The sequence below is a fragment of the Diplotaxodon limnothrissa genome, linkage group LG1 (assembly GCF_057381915.1).
Source record: "Diplotaxodon limnothrissa isolate DT_005_m linkage group LG1, D_limnothrissa_male_GT1.1, whole genome shotgun sequence".
NCBI lineage: Eukaryota > Metazoa > Chordata > Actinopteri > Cichliformes > Cichlidae > Diplotaxodon > Diplotaxodon limnothrissa.
This window is the reverse complement of record NC_140596.1, coordinates 1,447,134-1,466,802: the sequence shown is the minus strand read 5'-3', so window position 1 is coordinate 1,466,802 and position 19,669 is coordinate 1,447,134. Positions and strand designations below refer to the sequence as shown.

The 19,669-nt window shown below is 48.2% G+C and overlaps 1 protein-coding gene across 1 annotated transcript in view; it reads right to left on the bottom strand.

Annotated features, from left to right (window-relative positions):
- Positions 1–19,669, bottom strand: part of LOC146639181 (CD81 antigen-like) — a 28,885-nt gene that overhangs the window by 7,412 nt on the left and 1,804 nt on the right. The window contains exons 2-3 of the mRNA XM_085355141.1: positions 11,082–11,196; positions 1,005–1,102 (exon numbers count right to left, since the gene is read on the bottom strand). Coding sequence (XP_085211267.1) covers positions 1,005–1,102; positions 11,082–11,196 — 213 coding nt within the window. The remainder of the gene's footprint in view (positions 1–1,004; positions 1,103–11,081; positions 11,197–19,669) is intronic.

Here is a 19,669-nt window from a genome sequence, read left to right as displayed (position 1 = left end):
CTTTGGGGAGGAATTACTTTGAAATATTTTAGAGATATTTCCTCGACGGCTGAGGGCTCCAAACTTGCCTCCAGTCTTTATGTTTTGTCAAAAAATCTAAAACAGTCCGAAGAAGGAAGCTGAAGCCGACGTCTCAGCTGTTCAAATGAGCTCAGGTCCTCACAACATGACGAAGTTTATGACGCCTGTTATTTGACCTGCTCTGAAGTCTTCCACAGTAGGAGAAAAACCCTGCAGGGAGGAGAGGCTTGATAACATTGAAATTTCTTTTGGAAGACCAAACGTTTGTTTGATTCTGCGCCAAATCTTTAGTGTGAGCCTCGTCCGTTCCCCGTACGCACAAGTTAGAAAAAAGCAGGGAGTCCAGTGATCTTTCACATATTGTCTTCTCAGTGTTTAGCCACCGAGTTTCAGACCGATCCCGTACAGTCAGGAGTCTCGTAGAACGGCCGACCCCCCCCCTGCAGTTTGACAGTTTTAATGTTTGAAACTTGATCCTTGGACGTTTGCCTCGCCGTATCAATTTGGAAAAAAGTTTATCTAAATTATCAAATGTACAGTTGGGAATGTTTACAGGCAGCATCTGAAAAAGGTATAAAAGTCTCGGTAACACATTCGTTCTATACTCTCGATGCGACGCAGGAGAGACGGAGGCAGGACTGTGCATCGCTCTAAATCTGTTTTTATTACTTTAAACAAGTCTGAGAATAAGGAAGGGATTTGAATTCCTAAATGCTTGATACCTTCATCAGGACGTAGCGTTTTTTCTCTGAAAATGTCCAGATTCAACTTTTTGGGATTTCCTTGCCTGGATGCTTGAGCATGTGTCCTGATATCTTACAGTTTATTTCGTGCTGTGTGGGCCTGCAGATGGAAATGAGTCAGGAGCTAAACCTGGTGCGAGGCATCTTTTCACATCGTTATTCGTGCACCGTCTCACACAAAGAAACATTAAAACTATTAGCAGGTGTGAAAGTCCACAGGGAAGCTTCAGCGTGACTCACAGTTCCCAGCAGGCACTGCGACTCCTGGATGGCGCCGTAACAGCCGAGGAAGCCGACCACCATCATCACCGCGCCGACCGCGATCAGAATGTGGACACCTAGACAGAAGCACAGACGGATGGTCGTTACGAGAGGGGTGGAAGTCATCCTGGACCACAGACTCACAACATCTCATTTTATAACACGTGTAGTGACGCGTGGCGGACAGCAGATGGCGCACTTTTGTTTTCATGCCAGGGTGGTGAGTCATGTTCCTGTTATGTTCACACTTTTCTCGGTTTCTAACACAAAGCTGCAGCTCTGTAATGTCACACGGATCCATCATCGGGGCACCAAACAGACTTTTCCTAAAGCTTGCACAGAATTCCTGGTAAAGACGGACGATGGGAACAAAAGCGTGAACGAGCTCCAGTCTGTGAGCGTGTCTGTTATCAGTGAAGTTTTTACAGCATCAGAGAAAGTCTGCATGTTAGAATCAACATGTTAAAGCTCGTACTAAAGAACAGCATGATCCCAGTTCACAGGAGCAATTTCACTGGAAAAATCTGGAGACGCACAAATCTTCTTATTTCCTGCAGATTCTCACTTTCACGCTTTAAGGCCAACAAATACATTTGACACCATTCAGCTCAGAATAAACACAAAGAAGAAGAAGAGACGACAGACCCTCGGAGCAGCTTCGGACACAAACAGGAAGTCGAACCCAAACAGATTCCAAATTGTCGTCCCGGCAAATGTAATCAAACACTGAGCGAGACCGCCGCAGCGGGGACGGCGGTGTCGCCATCACGGGCGACAGCAAGAAAGAAAGGCCGATAAATCAGTGACAGCAAAGTTCAAGATGACGGCCGCGGCAACAGCTTGCCTTTGTAAACACGCACAACGCTGCTTTTCACAATAAAAGCCTAAAGAACTACATTAATGTTTATTCTCAACAGCTGTGGAACCCACAGACTGTACGTAGATGATGGAGCGCCACATTTAGACCCACCTTACAGTTAATGGCATCAAAGATAAATAATAAAAAACAAAACTCTGAACTAAAATGTAAAAAAAGAGAAAATTTCTGAATAATTATCTGAGCTTCAAAAATTTCCTTTGAGTTTAGTTTCAGTCGTCTCCTTCTTTATTAAAATAACACGCACGCTCAACTCGGATGCTTTTATTTGGGAGGTTCACCCCGCCTCCTTCCTGCTTGTCAGCTCACACATTATTGAATTATTGGACCACTAACTGCTGCTCTACCCCCCCCCTCTTTCTTTTTTTTAAGCTCGGAGCCACAAAACTGCGGGTAATTTATAAATCGATATCTTGGCAAGTGCTCCCTCCATCTCTTCCATTACGGCTCTCCGGTGTCAAACTCCTGGCGGTTTGCCGCTCTTCATCCCTCGCTCTCCTGGCGCTCGGCCATCAGTCCGTCCTCTCTGCGTAATGCTTTCTCTCATTCAGAATTATGCTCTCAACCATGCATTTACTTAAATGTCTCTTCCTGTCTCTCCTTATTTAATCCTCTTATGGCTTTGCTTCCATTACAGCCTCTCTGCTCCATCCTTCAGCTGCTCCGTAGGAAGAGGAGCTGATGGAATGTGAGATCCTCGGCTTTGTGCCGAGATCTTCTCAGATGTTACAGACAAACGTCCGCAGGAAGAATCCGTGGTTTCTCGTTTTTATTTGTCTGGAGAAAACATAAAACTGCATCTGTACAGGCCCCTCGCTCCCAGCTCCACTCCTTCCTTGCCAATGAGATCGCCGCTATCCTCGGCGTCATTCGGCCATCTTGGACAGACTCCACCACCTCTGCGAGCTGCAGCAGGTGGAGAGGTGGTTGTTGAGCCACTATGCCGAGCAGAACCAGAACCTGGACCAACGGAAGGACGTGGAGCCCGCCAAAGAGGGACCGCTGTCTCTAATCCCACAGGAATGACTCACGGCTGGTCAGAGTGTGAAAGCCAAACCCGACACTAGGGCTGTGCGATATGACCAAACGCTCATATCCCGACAGACATTTCTCATCCCGATAATGATATAAATCCCACAATAATGCATTTTCTGTAAATTCTGTGAATCTCGGGCAGCTCGACTGGCGTGAAGTGTTTCCAGCTGCGCGTCGTGTAGCTGGAGTCGAGTGTTTTGACCGATGCAAACGGCCGCCGTTCTCTTAGTGAGTGTTTATTACACGGCGTGCTGCAGTCTGAGGTTTATTTTTTAGCACCCGACGGCTCTTTTTGCTTCTCATCCATAAACTCTCTGCATACTCTGTCATGTGATTCTTGCGCAGGTGGTTGAAGAGGTTTGCAGTGTTTGAGTCTGTGGTGGGGGCCGGTTTCCTGCATAATTTGCATAGTATCAGTTTTCTGGTCTGTGTTTCATAACCAAACCACGTCCAGTATAGGGCTGCCACGGTTACGTCGACTATCAAAATCGTCGACGCCTAATTTAATAGTCGACGCGTCACTTGAAGCTTTGTAAGAGCCTGAAAGACGCAGGAATAAGTAGGTTGTAAGAGTGTAATAAAGGACTGAAACAGAAGATGGCAGCACTGCATCTACGAGGATGCCAGCTGCCGTTAAACCCCGAAGAAGAAGAAGAAGCAACCTCCGGCATCGTAGCTGTGTCCAAATTCAGGAGCCGCATCCTTCGGAGGCCGCATTTGTAGGCTGATTACGTCACAGCGACACGACGAAGACTGTCCAAATTCAAAGACTCCTCCCAATCCGTTCCCCAGATTTGAAGGATGGGTCTGGTGTAAAACCTTCGTGACCCTTTCCATATCCCAGGATTCATAGCGCGGCCCAGCCAATTCCCGTTTCCAACAATGGCAGCAGCGAGTTAGTTTTAAAATTACTCTTATTATTCTTTCTGGGTCACAAAATAAGCTTTTGACATATTTTCAGGCGAGAAAGTAGCTGTGTAAACATCAAATATCTGCTCGGTTTATCAAGACACCGCATATTTGCAAAAGTGCTTCGATGTTTTCGGAGACGTCTGCTACCCACCAGCTCGACAGCTGACCGGGAGCTCGAGGGTCACTGAAGGCGCCCGAGAACCGCAAACTCCCAACAAATCGTTTTCAGACCACCGCCGTCTTTCGCTACTCAGGTTAAACGTGATATATAAGTCACTTAGACAACCTAAAAATGTTATTGTTGGGATTTTTTTAGGGTTTTATTTGTTCGTGAGTAAATCGGTTTGGCTGAGATTAAAGTTATTAGATTAAATAAAACTTTATTAATCCCCCGGGTGGTTTTCACACAGCTGTGGCAGCCCTGGTCCAGAACCAGAACAGCCTGTGGACGCTGTCTCAGGGTGTTGGCCTTTTGGAGCTTCAGGACTTTGGTTCCTTTACATTTGTTTCGTTCCTTCATCCAGTTAAAAATGTAACCGTGGTTCCACTTTCAGACTGATGGGTTCCTCTCCTAGTCTGAAGTCCCCCCACAGACTTCTCCTGGAAACCTTTACTTCGTCTGCTCCAACAACTTTGATTCAACCGTCCAGAAAACAGACGGTACCTTTGTGAGTCCACAGACGTCACCCTTACAGTCACTGTCTGTCAGTAGAGCCTGTAAGCTCTGCTCTTTGCCTCTGCCTCAGTCTGATTACAGCGGCACGACCGGCTTCTCCCCTGTGAGCAGGACTTGGTGGTGGTGGGTGGAGATCTGCCTCCACCCGGCTCTCTGTGGGTTAGCCTTAGATTTATTATCATTTGTCTTTTCTGATGAGCACAGAGTCGCTGCTTCCACCGTCGTCCGTTTGTTTGTTTCTCCGCTCGCTGCTGAAAATAACCTCGGAATTTCCCTCTGACGATCAAGCCTTTATAACCCAACCTCCAAATATTTTACCCATGTGTGAAGTCATCTGGGGATTGTTCATCGTACGGTGGAAACCTTCCCTTCTGCTGCTTCCTGCTACTTTTTTCTTTTATTACAGCTATTGTTAATACAGTGGTCCAGCCTCGGGAGGAAACCCTGAATCCACAATGGAACAAGCGATAAAGACCTTTAAGGTGGAACTTCAAGGTTGATGCTAGAAACGCAGACATGGCGGTGCCCACACTTCCTGCCTGAACCCTTTCCCCCATAAAGACGACCTCAATGACAAATTGTGAATCCTCAGCATGCATCAATAAAGTCGTGCTTTGGCGACCATTAGAGCAGTTTGTGCGTTTTTCTCGGGGTATCTGCAGAGAGCACCCTCGCTCACTCCTGAAGCACAGCCAGTCGTTCTGGTCTATAAGCAGCCTCAGGAGAGCGTCAAGGGTTACTGAAGCCAGTCTTCAAGAGTCTATGACAGTCGACGGCATTTTAAAATCTGTGACTGCATTAACCAGCTGCAGGCAGCGCCTTCACTCACTCAGTGAAACCAAAATTACACAAACAGCTGCGATAAGCAGATGTGGTTTCTTTGGTTGGAAAAGGAAGTAGAACAAAAAGCCAAAAGGGGAATTTCTGATGTAATATTTGATTTCGTGTCATTTAAGAAAACTTCTGTATTCCCAAGAACAGAAATGACAAACGTTTTTAAAATCCTTTTTAAACAGCGATGACGTGATGCGTGGGCATCAGCGAGTTTCCATAAATAAATCTGCACGTCTTTGGATGTGCGTTCCCGGGAACGTTTAATCTGGAGGTTTCTGCATCAGAGCGACGAGTCTCCTGCAGATCCACCTGCAAAGGTTGGATGCTCTCTAATAAGAACTAGCCACAGTGACGCAGTCACATGACTAACCCGGTGGTGGTTTCATTTCTTTATTCCCAGTTCATGATGCACCATTTTTGTACCTTTGAGCACGAACCCAGAAAGGCACTAAAAATAAAACTACAGAGCAAAGTTAGTGGATGTGACACAGGCTGTTGTCAGGGGAGGTTTTCAGTAAACGAATTCCCCACGTATCGGAATATTTACCACTGCTCCATTTTGGTCCCTCCCGTGAATGTGGCCGAGGGCCGGGACTCTTTGGGACTTCCTGACACGTCGGTGTCATTTCAACTCTTGTGGGAGTCAACGTGAAACCAGGGGGCTCAGTTTACTCCTCTGGGTGCTGGAGGGGTCGCTGTGTGAGTGACTTGCTGCTGAACAGGAAACTGAGTGGAGTCAAGTGATCTGAGAGCACGAGAACTTCCTGAAGCCCCAGTGTCCTCAGACATTTACTGGAGATTTTAAAAAAAAGAGGGTTTAGAGGCTTTTACTGTGAAAAAGGTGCATTTCAGGAAATGCTCTCCACATTTACCTGGGTACAGCTCAACTAGGCCCCGCCCTACACATTCAGCATTTTTAAATTCATAAAGTTTATTGCAAATATGAAATGTTATGTTTAAGATAAAGGAGAATATTTGGTTCCGAGTCATAATTTAAAACTTTCGATATAAACAAACGATCTATCTGCGCGACTGTCATCAGGCATCTGTTTCCACAGGATGTAATCAGAGTACGTCAGAGTCACCTGTCGACAGGTCTTTTATCGTGTACACGCCTGGTTTCTGTGAGACTGCAGTACTCACAGAGGGCTTTCATCTTCCACATCAGTGTCTTGTAAGAGTCGCAGAGACCGAGGACGTTTGTGCTGAATGACAATCAAGGTGTGAAGATCTGCGAGAGCTTCAAAGCTCACGATGGAGTCCGTGAGAGAGAAGTTCAGACCAAAACTTCAGCCGTCCCTGACCGAACGTTCGCCACGAGCCTCTGCCGCTAACAGCATTCACTCACACTGTCATTATAATGATTATTACATCATACACGGGCCTCGCAGATGAACTAAGAGTAGGTAAGTAGCTTACTCTTGAACTGAAGCATATTCATACCGTTCTTCTACATGTGCGTCACAGCGCCATTAACGCCTCGCTCCAGAGCTCCGAGCGAGCGCCATGCTAACTTTCCATCAGCAGCAGCTGAGCTCTCAAAGACGACTTATGCAAAGAGGAATTATTCTGATCCACGCTCTTACTCTTGGACTCTTACAGAGCAGCTTTGCATGATTAACAGTTTGAAATATTCAAAATAATCCTCTGACACTGGGCCTCAGCTCATCCTCCACAACACGCCATTTTAGCTCCTCCCTCTTTGAGACAACTTTCTTTTAATTGGCTACAACTCACAAAGAAAAAAGGGTGTGGCTTCTATCCCGTTTCTGTGACATCATTCAGATCCAAGAGTAGAAAAAACACTATCAGAAACTTTATGTCTAATTGGAACATCTACCACTGGAACAGGAAGTACATGACAGGAAGTCATTTCAAAATAAAATTCTCAACGTTCCACTTCGTGACAAAGACAGAAGAGCTGTTGGGGACGATCCAGTGCAAGGTTTACAAAATGAATCTACGTCTGACTCATCAGGTTACACTTCTTTATTCTTTCCAGTAAGCCTGATTTTTAAAAAAGGCATTTGTACGGTCAGATAAAATTCTTACTAACTGTGCAACAAAAGATTACCAAACCTGCAGGAAACCAAACCCCTGACTCCTCATCACTGAGAAATCTGCAGTACGGCAGTGGAGGAAGTGAGAAATCGGGTTTGAGCAACATTCGTTTCTCCAGAATTCAAGAGAAACTCATTTTTAGAATCATGAGCACATTTCAAGGCGACTATTCAGGCGTCTGCCGCTGCTTCAGAACACAGTTTAAAGTGTGTGCATGTGTTTAATCGTGTAGAAAGGCGAGAGGAGGGTCACCGTGTCTGTGAGCGCCGGGAGAAAGGAGAGAAACAGATGTAGGGGAAAGATGGCGATCGAGCCGCGGAAAAATAAGTTGAGTTGAACGCTAAACACAACCAGATGGGGACGGAAAGCAGGAGCAAGCAAAGGAGAAGAAACTCTCGCAGAGGACGGGGGAGGAGGGGTGGGGTCACTGAGGAGGAGGAGCAGGAGCGAGTGAGGAATTTTTTCCTATCCCGACAGTGTTTTTTCCTCCCCTCCTCAGGAATGAGAGGGAGGCTTTATGTAATGCGAGGGTGCAATCATCGAGGCGGCTGCAGAGAAAGTCCCTGAGTGGATCCTCTCTAATGAGCGAAGCTTTTCCCCTTTAACAACCGCAGCCCGACGGCGCCGTCCAAACAGCCACGCCTTTATTTTCCCTGCGAGACGCTTCCTCACTTTTACTTTGCTAAATCACACCAGTTCTGCTTTTCCTGTAATGCCAGTTTTCATCTCTCTACTCCCTGCAGATGACTCACAGACGGGGGAACGACTCGGATCTTGTCACAGCCGTTTTTAAACGGGATCACGTGACGGCCTGTGTGCGCTCCATCAGCGCTGATCACAAGTAGCTGTTGGTTTGGGCGCGGCGGGCTGAGCTCTCAAAACAGCCTCTGACCTACAAGTCATGAATACCACGAGAAGTTGAGAGCGTTCAGCTTCACTTCCACCTGACTGTGTCACATGACAACCGCATTCATGCTACGAATCCCACGTTCCACCCGAGTTGCAACATGGCGCCGTTACAAAACCTATTCGTGTCGTCCTCTGATGGTTCTGTCAGACGGCAGCACGGACCCAGGACCTGCCATGATACCTGCGCCAGCACACACCTGGCCTCCTCCTCTGGATGACCACACTGACTAAGTTACAATGAAAAGGAGGAGCTGTTGGGTTGCAAAGCAGCTTGCAGAGGAAACAGCAGCAACTGCAGGGAAGCTGAAGCAGCTTAAAAAGTGGGCTCTGAATGCTCCACCAACAGGAGTAGCTTCCATACTGTGTGTTTGTGACAGAACTGCACAGCACGAATGGGCCCGCCTCTCTGCACTGGACTCACTGGGATGTTCAAAAACCAGTCTGGCTTTCGCTGCGTGAGCATTTTCCTGCAGCCATTAGAGAACGGAAAGCCGTGTCCATAAAGTGATGCACATCATGGTGAGCAGCAACACTCTGCCTCTCCCTGTGGTATTCAAACCATGATTGATTGGTACAAAGAGGCCTGCAGTGGGCCAAGAACCCCTCCCCCCTCCATTACTGCAGCAGCTGCAGGCGGGATCGACATGCTCTGGCTTCACAGATCAGGCACGTCAAACCCTGAATCTGTGTGACTCAGCAGGAAATAACATTCATCATATCAACTTTTTCCATCCTCCAACTGTCCAGCGTTTCCTGAGCCCGTTCCCAGCTGACGCTCGACACGATACCGTCATCGCCGCGCTGCAGCGCGTCGAGCCTTTGCCATTGCTGCTCTGCAGCAGCCTCTCTCTCATCTACAAGGCGTGGTGGCCACTCAGAGTTCAGAGCTCAGTGTTTTTATTTCCGGTGACTTAAACTCACAGCAGCAGCCTCAGAAACATGTGAGAAGGCTTAGAAGCCATGCGGTCCAGATTCATGATTTCAGTCAGAGAAAACTGAGCTGCAAAAATCCACGACTGCAATTAAAGAAGCCGAACATTTGGAGGACGAGGATGTTTTAGTCGTGTGTCGGGAGGATTTAAAGTTCTGGTCAGGTTCCTTTGTTGGTTCTTGGTCCAAGAAAGAACCACAGGAGTTGATCCAGGAATCTTTGGAAGCACATGGAGAACTCCACACAGCGGGACCCCACCGGCGTTCAAACCCAGGCCCCTCCTACCACGCTACAACCTCATCTGGACGTTCTTCAGAACATCTGGACGTTCTTCAGAACATCTGTTGCACGGCTTTGGTCCAAAGTTTTAAACCCATTCGATTTCATCTCAGCTTTAATAAGAGCGAGGAGGACAACGGTGAGCTTTCATCGCAGCGAGCTGATGTGTTTCTCTGATAGATCCACATAAACTATTTATGCCCTGATAAGTGGAACTACTTCAGTCTGTGAGGCAGATGCACGATTGATTCATTATTAATGTTAAAATAACAACGTTAAACTTTGATAGTGCCTAATAAATAGGTATAAACTAAGTGTTAGGGACATGAAGGCTTCACTCACTAATATATTTAATCATGAGCTCAATAAAACTGGCACAAAACTGACCAGGTGAGCAGGTGCTCACAGAGGACAGTCCTAACCAGCAGGGGCAGCAGCGAGTCAGTCCCCATAAACATGTTTACAGCCTGAAACAAACTGTTTGGTCTCTGTGGATCATTTCCTTCCTCATGACTTCTATAACTCACCTGTTTAAATTGTATTAAAGTTTGCATTATTAGGGGCGTGGCCTCTTTGACAGATAGGTGGCTGAAGCTGCTAGCGGTTTGCTAGCTTCACCTGGACCGTGTTTGTGCTGTTGGAGCCTTTTCAATGACATCATGTGACCAATAATATGGCTGCTGTGAGGTCACTGCACGAACAGGACAATTTTGACTGGAAGTTACTGAGCTGCTAAACACCGAGGACATTTTCACACCTGTAGTTGGTTCACTCTGGCTCGAGTCCCGTGAACTCCAAGCGAACCAAAAATGCGTCGCTACAAACCATGTGACCATGTTCAGTCTGCTCACCGGCCAGATGTGTGGAGGAGGTGGATGTAGCTCAGGAGGTAGCTGGTCACCTACTGATCGGGGGTTCGATCCCTGGCTCTTCCAGTCTGCATGCCAAGTATCGACCCCAAGTTGCTCTCTGATGCGTCCAGCGGAGTGTGAATGTGGTTAGACAGCACTCAGTTTAGAGTCAGTGCTGGTGTGACTGGGTGTTGTATAGAGCACTTTGAGAGTAGAAAAGCGCTTTATAAGAATCAGTCCAGTTACCATGTGTCTGGGGTGGGAGCAGCAAAAGTAAATACAGGAGGAAGAATACGGAGAATTATCCTTCATCTCAAGGCTCGTTGCTAGCTAGCATCTGTAGTTCACACGGGATGTTTTTCAGCTCCAATGTCTAGCTGCATGCTACACAACCAGGTGCATCCTGGTTCAGATCGGTGCGAATCACACCTGCACCGAGCTAATGTTTCACATACATCCTATGATTGTAGCACTAAATGAATCCTTCTGCTTTCATATCTGCGGGCTGAGAATATCTAACAATGAACGACGGCAGGAAAGTCCGCTGATTTGTTTTTAACTGTTTTGACCTTTGCTGCCATGAACCAGGGCAGTGAGATTTTACCTGGACAAATAAAAGATTCATAAACAGACAGGAGCATAACGTGGTGAGCACACACGTGACATGAAGCAGACACAGATGAGTACGTACTGATGTAGAAGGTGCTGGGGGCGTGGTTTCCATCATATTCGAGACCCAGCAGGGTGGAGATCTTGGGGTCGTGTCTCAACCACAGGGCCACTCCCAGGATTACACCTCCAGTAAGCTGCAACGCAGAACACGGCACATGTAGTCATCCACATGAAAGCTGTTTGTATGCATCCACACTGAAACACCAAACTCACACAGCTGCACAAATCAGGGTGGAAGAGCAACAAGTAAAGTAATGGCTTCACTTCCTGTCTGACTGCAGGTGAAGCACTGAAAGTTCTCAACACAGCATCCACTCTAACTAATTCTTTCAGGGGTGTAAAATCCACAGTAGTCTACTTAGGGGGCGTGACTTACCCCCACCTGTTGCAGGTAAAACACAGACTGTAGATATGAGGCTCAAATGAGGCTCCTCAGAGAAACTGAACCATCAAAAACAGAGAAAAGTTGAACGCATCTTCACTCAGCCCATCACCTTCTGGTGTACACTCCACCATCGGTCTGAGAAACAAGTCCACACATCTGCAACCGATCTGAAGCGACACGTTCCCCCAGTCAGAGGAAATCTCTGTGAGGGCCTGATAACAACAAGCCGGCAGCAGCAGCCGCTGCAGCGTGTGCCGCTGCAGCGTGTGCCGCTGCAGCGGCAGCTGCTGCCTCAGAGGCAAAACACACGTTTCCATTTCAAATTAAACACACACACAGACGAAGACGACTGCAGGAAGAAGCGCCGTCAGAGTAAAGTCAGAGTGAGGAGGAAAGTTCAATGACTGGTTTCCTTCCTGTATCCATGACAGTATGTTGGACTGATGTAATCTCCAAATTCATCCAAAAAGATCAAGTCCTGATTTCTATAAACGCAGCTGTGATCTACATGAGGACAATAAGACCAATCTGCTGAAGCTGTGAAGCTGAAAAATGACGCTCATCATCTCCATTTTAAACTCAAGCTTCACTGAAACCAAAACAACCCCCATCTTCCTCCTCCTCCTCCTCCATTATCGAGGTCCATTCCAGCTCTACAGCATGCTGCTGCCTAGCAACCAGATCAACACCACGACACACGCACTTGGAGCATGACTCAGGGAGGCTAAACGGTCTCTGAGCTGTTTCCTAAGAAGCACTTAACTCTTTACCCCTGACAGCAGCAACCCCACCAACAAGACCGGTTTACATAACGGGTCAGCAACAGAAGTGAGCGAGGGTGGTCTGAGGGTACGAGCACGCCCTCGTTACGGAGCGTTTATTCGTTTCAGCGTCAGAAACCTGACTGAAGTTTGTTTAAAATCAGATGGGAGACGGCGGTCGGATTCGTAACTTCATTTTTCCGCTGCTGTTCCTTTTCTGATGGTGATGTGTCCTCATCTTTCACAACACGGGAGTGAAAATGTGCAGAACGTTCACATCTTACAGCCGTTTTTAGATGTCGAGCAGCTGTTCGACTCATTTACTGTTTCGTGGAAACTGTCGGTGTGACGTTTGCAAAGACAGCAGACGCTCCGAATGTGGAAAAAGTTACGCATATTGATGAGAGTCGCTGGACGCGCCCACCGCATCCTCATCGCAGTGTCACAAGTGCTTGTTGCTAGGTTACAAAAACCATCACTTCTGCACGTCTGACCCCATCACTTATCCAGGAAGTGAGGGAGAAAACAAAAACATGTCCGCCAGAGACACCAGACAGAGATCAGGTAAAGATAAACGGAGAACAGGAGCAGGCTTCAGGTTCCAGACTGAACAGGATCCAGAAAGTCCTGCTCTGCTCACGACGCGGCCTCTGACAGGGTCGAAGAAAAGCGCAATTCAAGCCTCGCCCAGAATAAACCAACAGAGCCCGGCGGGCACCACGCCACGCGTAGGCGGGCTCGCCTCCACACATTTAAAGCTGGATCAGGGAAACCCTTCAGCAGCCATGTTCACGTCTTCAGACTAGATCGCCACGCGTCCCCGTGAGGCTGACATAACGCACACCTGTCAAACTGATGATCTAACTCCTGATTGGAGGAACAGATTCTTGGCACGTTTACACAAAGCATTTTTATTCCAGTCAGGCTTTGAGTCCATGCGTCCAGGTAAACACGGATTGTGTCATAAGTCCCGCCCCTTTTGAAGCGCAGCAGATTTTCATTGATCATTTATCACCGAGCAGAGCCGGGAGAGCACAGAGGACTCTGACTGCTCAGGACGTCTTTCTTAAATTCTGACTCCTGCAGTCGTTAGTTAGTTTGACCAACAGTCCCGCCTCTTGTTGCCAAGTAACCTTTTAAGGTGTTTACTACCTTTGTCATTTAAAAGTACGAACGCAGCTTTATACTCTTGGCGAGGCGACGGGCAGTTCCAGCGATCGTCATGCGGAACGTGAGCTAAATGCACCATAATGTGGAGTCTCAACGAGCTGGATGCGGCTCAAAGGGAGCACACCGAGTGGACGTGTTTCACGGAGCGTGGCGGTGAGACGTGGACACCCTCCCACTGTGACTGCACCAAGCTTCGTCACTTTCAGGTCGACAGGGACGTGAACGGAGGGAAGCGGCGTAATCCCCGACACGTTACTGAGAAGCGACGCATCTGCGGCCGGGATGCGTCCGTATTGGTCGCTGATTGATTTCCTCATTGTAGCCGTTTGAATCAACGCTGTGAGGATTCCTCCACCAGCTGACGCAGAGCTCATCCTCCGACTGCAGCTGTGGTGGATGGATGTGGTCTATTAATCAATTCTGCCTTCATCACTTACTGGACAGACAGAAAATCATGACCACACCTGCACTCGTCTTATATTTATTATTATTAACAACAACAATGGATTGCATTTATATAGCGCTTTTCAGGGCCCTCAAAGCGCTTTACAATTCCACTCTCACATTCACACACGGGTGGAGGCAGCTACAGTTGTAGCCACAGCTGCCCTGGGGCAGACTGACAGAGGCGAGGCTGCCATATCGCGCCATCGGCCCCTCTGGCCAACACCAGTAGGCGGTAGGGAAGTGTGTTGCCCGAGGACACAACGACTGAGACTGTCCGAGCCGGGGATCGAACCAGCAACCTTCCGATTACAGGACGAACACCCAACTCTTTGAGCCCCTCAAGCTCCTTTTTTTATTCCTGTCTTGCTTTGCTGGGATGATGAGCTGTGGCCGATATTTGGATCACATTCATTTCATTCCTCATTAACTGGAGAACTTCCTTTGGACACGTATACGATGAACCCTCATCTTCTACACATATTTCATAAACAGACAAAATTCACCTAATGCTCAACATTTCCCGTTAGTTGACCTCAAACAACAAAACAACAGGGTTGGAACCAGCTCGACCAGGTGCTGGTGAGCACGTGAACCATGATTATGGGATCATTTCAGGACAGGTTGAAGGTAGAGGTTTGCAGCTCGATGCTCACCGAGCACTAAAATCAAAGAGAATGCAAACGTCACAGCTCAGTAAGTCGTTTGCTTTTTGGAGTCCGAGTCTCATCAGCAGAAGAAACTCTTTCCTGTTTCAAAAACGAGCTCAGGCCTCACTTTCACTGAGCAGAGCAGAGCCGCCTTCTCCTCTCTATCACGCTACACAATTGTTTAGAGAAAAAAAACATTATTCTAATAGCAGATTGGAGGCTTTTATAAAATATGTAATTTCAGCCAGTCCTGCTGAGACATTCCACTTCCTGTTGGTCCCATTGTGCAGACACTGCAGGAGCTCTGCCAGGAAAAACACTTCGTGGGACAGATAAAATGTTAGCTGCGGAGCACTGACTCAACCGTACTTCATAATAAATAAATGATCCAGTCGGACTTCCTTCCAAAGATCAAAGTTTGCTTAAACAGATTCTTCCTGTTTGAAGCTCTGAAACGAGCAGATTTGGACTCTGTGAGCAGATCAGCCAGACTTCATCGGTCTGCAGGTTACCGTTGAACGCGGGGAGCGTGTCTGACTCTACATTCAGCTTAACTTTATTTATACAGCATCAAAGCACGACAACAGTCACGTTAAGGTGCTTTACATTGCAGGTAACTACAGTAATATCACTAAGTGATGCAGGCTGTGTCAGTATCACTGGAGCTGAACCAGATGCGTTACATAAATGAAGCCTGGAGCTGGACTCGGAGGCGACACCTACATGATCACAAACACAGCCGACTCTGAGCTCTTACCTGCAGCAGCTCCTCCAGGCTGACCTGGAGGAATATGGAAATGACCGACGGTTATTCATTTACATTTTAATTTGTATTTATGAGGCGATATCGTTGATGTTATCACTGGTGACCGGTCTGTGGGTTAAAGTGCTCTCGCTGGAACTCTCGCTCGTTTACACAAACAGGCCTTCACAGCAGCTGCAGAGCCACGATCACGGCTTCTCCTCTTGCATACTTGCTCCACGTTGTTGCAAAGAATAACATCTTCATTATTTTAGCTGCATAATTCAACAACACCCAAATATGCACTGCAGGAATCACATGTGGTGAAATGTGCTGGGAGACTCCTGACAGGCTAGAAAGGCTCAGGTTTGCAGGCGCACGATGATGTGCAGCTCGCTTACTCCAGCGCCGAGTTACACCACCCAGACTCCACCCACCTGTAGCTGGTGGTCAGACATGAACACCGACTGCTCCGGGCTGTTCCAGTATCAGTGAACAAGCTGAGTGGTCTACACGCCTCCATCCCACTGTGGGAAGACCCACTGTGGCGAGGTCTTTATGGACAGCACTTATCAACATTTGTTTGGTTCTTTATTCGTTTCCTTAAACTTGTGCACAAACGGATTCGTAGCTTTTCTTAAATGTCAAACGCCATCAGCGCTGAAGGACAATAAAAGGCAGCGACTGGCGAACCGTTACTGGTTTGGTGCTCTGGCCAGTTGGCCTGCTGGGATTACGAAATGGCTCGCCTGTGTTTGACTAATCCCATCACAGTTTGATCAAACCCAGAGTGACTCACAGCTGCTGCCGGAGGATCCTGATGCTCTTTGTTGTCCAAAAACAATTAAAGGCGTTAATGACGACGGTTTCGTCTCACAGGAAATCAGCTGGGACTCGAGCTCGTCGACTCCAGTTTGAGAAACCCGGCGGGCAGACATCCCGTTTGAGCGACAGCTTGGTGACAGTGGGAAGAAACCTGCAGCAGAACCAGGCTCAGGGAGGGGCGGGGCTCATTCACCTCGAAGTAGTGGGAAGTTAATCTTAGGACCCGCCCACTTTGCTTCCATTTTTTTTCACCCGCAGTTGTCTGACATCATCGACTTTCTCTGGTCACTTCCTGTGTTGACGCAGCTTTATGATAATGCCCCCAAACCTCGGTTCAGTCAACCAAGCACACCTGGCACACAGGTACACCTTAGACCTCTGAAGATCTGATCTATATCAGACATGATGCCATGTTACCTAGCAACCAGCTACCAATGGACTAAAATGACCTGGCTTTAGATTTTATGAACCTATAACACTTTATAAAAGTTTTATTTTCATTTCATGTCATTAACATTTAATGAAACCTTCGTCATCATCATCATGCACATGTGTGATGGCAACAGACTCCCACACCAGCTCCAGCCACACGGTTCCAGTTTATTACACTGTGTAAAAGCAGATGTGAGCAGATGTGCCAGACTGCTGTGACCCATCACCAGACACAAAGGAAGCGCGGCAGGTATCGGGATATTTAAGAAGCCGGGTGTGGTCTGTGGCGTCATGGTGGGTGCTCTCCTATTTCAGGGGAATGCCGGGACCTGACGGGGAGCCGGAAGAGGACGGGTCAGCGGGACAAGAAGAAGAAGTCTTGTCACTAAAAGCATCCACGTGCGTTTTGTACCACGCCGCCACTTCAGGATAACTGGAATCTGCATCCATCATAGCTGCTGCTCAGCTCGTAGTTCACAGGCAGAGAAAACACGGCTGCTCCGCCCAAGTCCTCGCACTTCAGCTCGAGTTTCCCTCCCACCGCTGTCTATTTCTGCCCGCCGCACAAGCGCGAGGCAGAATGTCGGGCATGCTGGGGGTGGGTTGGAGGAAGGGTGGGGGTCGGGATATGCGGCTCCTTTCCAAACCACCCCCACCCCCACATCCTGTTTGACGCAGCAAGTCACGGCGTTACTTTGGTTTGACTGTTTTTATTGTTTCCATTTCGTTTCAGCGATGATCCAGATGTTCTCCGGTCGGTTTATTTCACACGTTTGTTCGTCCCCGCCTTAAAACCAGTAACTGAGGATTAAAAAAGGAGTCACGATTAAACCCAGAGTTTAACTGTTTAACCCTGAAGAACCGTTTAAAGTTCGATTAATGGAGAAACAATCTTTACTTTTAAAGACTACGTTTAGTCAAAGGGGAGAAAAGTGAAACTGGGACATCTTACGAGCTCAAACACCTTCAAACTCAAAGCCCAGTTGGCTTCTTTCCCACGCTCTTCGTGCTACCGTGACCCGGCTGCCTGAGCACTGCACACACAAACTCAGACGTCTTTGATTTCTCTCGCTTTTTTAACCAAAATGGCGTCCTGCTCACTTCCAGCTGCTGCGAGGTCAGCTGCACTAACAGAGTGTCCGAGAACCTGAGGGAAGATCAAGCGCTTCATTTGGAAGTTGCTCAGCGCTAATGAGCAGGTATCTGTGCTAACTCAGCACGCCGCCCTGTCATCCAAACGAGGTCGCTTCTGGCGCCTGAAAACATGGCGGCAAACAGAACGCTAAGGCCGAGTCCAGAAACGCCCGCCGGGCTGTCTCTTCAGTCCAGCTTCACGCGCTCGTATTTTCCTATCAGTCGGTCCCACATTCCTCTGCTCCGGCTACACTTTTCCTCAGAAGGTCAAAGTTCAGGGTGCGCCGCTACGATGGAGTGGTATGCCTCAGTGCTGCGCACACACTTTGTACGAGCAGCTGCGGCACACGGTGAAAGTAAGAAGGTTTGGTAACGTGTGTGTGTCCTTAAACGCGGCGCTCTGACCATCTGCTGCACGCCTCCTCGCTCCCCGTGGACTGTAGCGCACGTTGCGGCGCTCACGCGTGTGTGGTACTCGTTGGTGAGCTACTCTCTGATATTTCTGGGCAGCATTTGGCCGTTTCCCACGTGGAGACCTAAAAATGCAACCTCCCGCTAAACGAGCCGCGAGCACGCGAGCAGACACCCGACCGACCAAACTGACTGTTCACGAGAAACATAACGAGAAACCAGCAGCTGCTGTGACGCTCACAGACCAAAAGGGATAAAAGACTCATTCAAGCACAAAGAGAAACAGGGTTTCTGGAGCAGGCAGGAAAAAACAGAATCATGATTCAGGTTTGATCGTTTCTACCTGAAAGTCTGAAGGTGTGAGAATCATTAACACAGCTGCTCGCCAGCCGCCGGGTTTGAAAGAGGGCGTGGCAGACCAAATAAAATGTGACTATGAAGATAAGAGCTGCAGCAGGCTGCCCAGCTGATCAGAACAAGTCAAACTGATTTGTGCTCAGCATGAGAACGTTTATTTCATGCGCACAAACAAAAGGAAGCGGCCGGGTCGGCTTCGGACCATCACGCCGCTGCGCAGGCTGTGGGGTCGAGCTGATCCTTGACTTTTTCCTTTCTCAGAGCTCTCGCTGTCTCTCCTTGACAGCGAGAGCTCTGAGCCACACTGACAGAAAGAGGCTGCAGCCAACAACTCTGATGAAAAGGCAGCAGGAGGGTTTTACAGGTGAGCTGCTGGAACAGAAACGGCGTTCTTCTTCTCCCCGGCGCACAGCTGACTGCTCGGCTGTGGCTCTGCGAGTCGGGCCTTTCAGTCAGAATCAGGGGCTATTGTGGGCCGGGCTCCAGACAGGATGACCCTGCATCATTCATCGACACCCCCACCACCATCATCACCACCACCACCATCATCATCACCTGTGTTTTTACTCATTTCTTGCTAATTATATTCACAGCCCGTGGAAATCCCCTTTAAACACATCTGTTAGAGTTCAGCCGCTGCATGGCGCTTGATGATTAGAGGAGCTGATAAGATAATGAAGCAGCCGCACGCTTGGTTGAATATGTTCAGGCTTCTACTCGTCCACACATGGACTGTTTATCGGACAAAACAGGAAAGATGACATTTTCCAACATTTTCCTGGGGGAGACATTAAATCCAGAGACCCCGTCTGAGACTGTGTGTGTGTGTGTGTGTGTAAATGGCGTGCAAACACACACTGTCATGCTTCGAGGTGACGACTGCACACGGAGAACTTCGGGGTAAGCCCGTTGTTTCAGACGTTTCCATTGCAGGAGCACTTTAAAAGGCGCAGACTTCCTGTTAGCGCTGGAGCGTGGACACGCCAGATGTGTGAGAGCGGTGGAAGCTCACAGGCTGCTGAGCTGCAGCTGCTTCCTCAGCTCCACTAACACTGATCAGCACTTTCATGTAAAAGTTCACACATTTTTAACTCTGCAGCTTCCTGAGAAGCGCGTACAACACTTCCTGTGACTTCTATTAAAGCGGCTGAAATCGAGCGACACAGCAGACCCGAGCTAAACGTGGAGAATTATCCCAGCAGTGTGACACACAGCAGAGGCTTCAGTCACTTTATTCTTTTATTTATCAGACATTTATTAAAGTCTTGAAGCTCGTCAAAGGGCAACTAAGGGTCC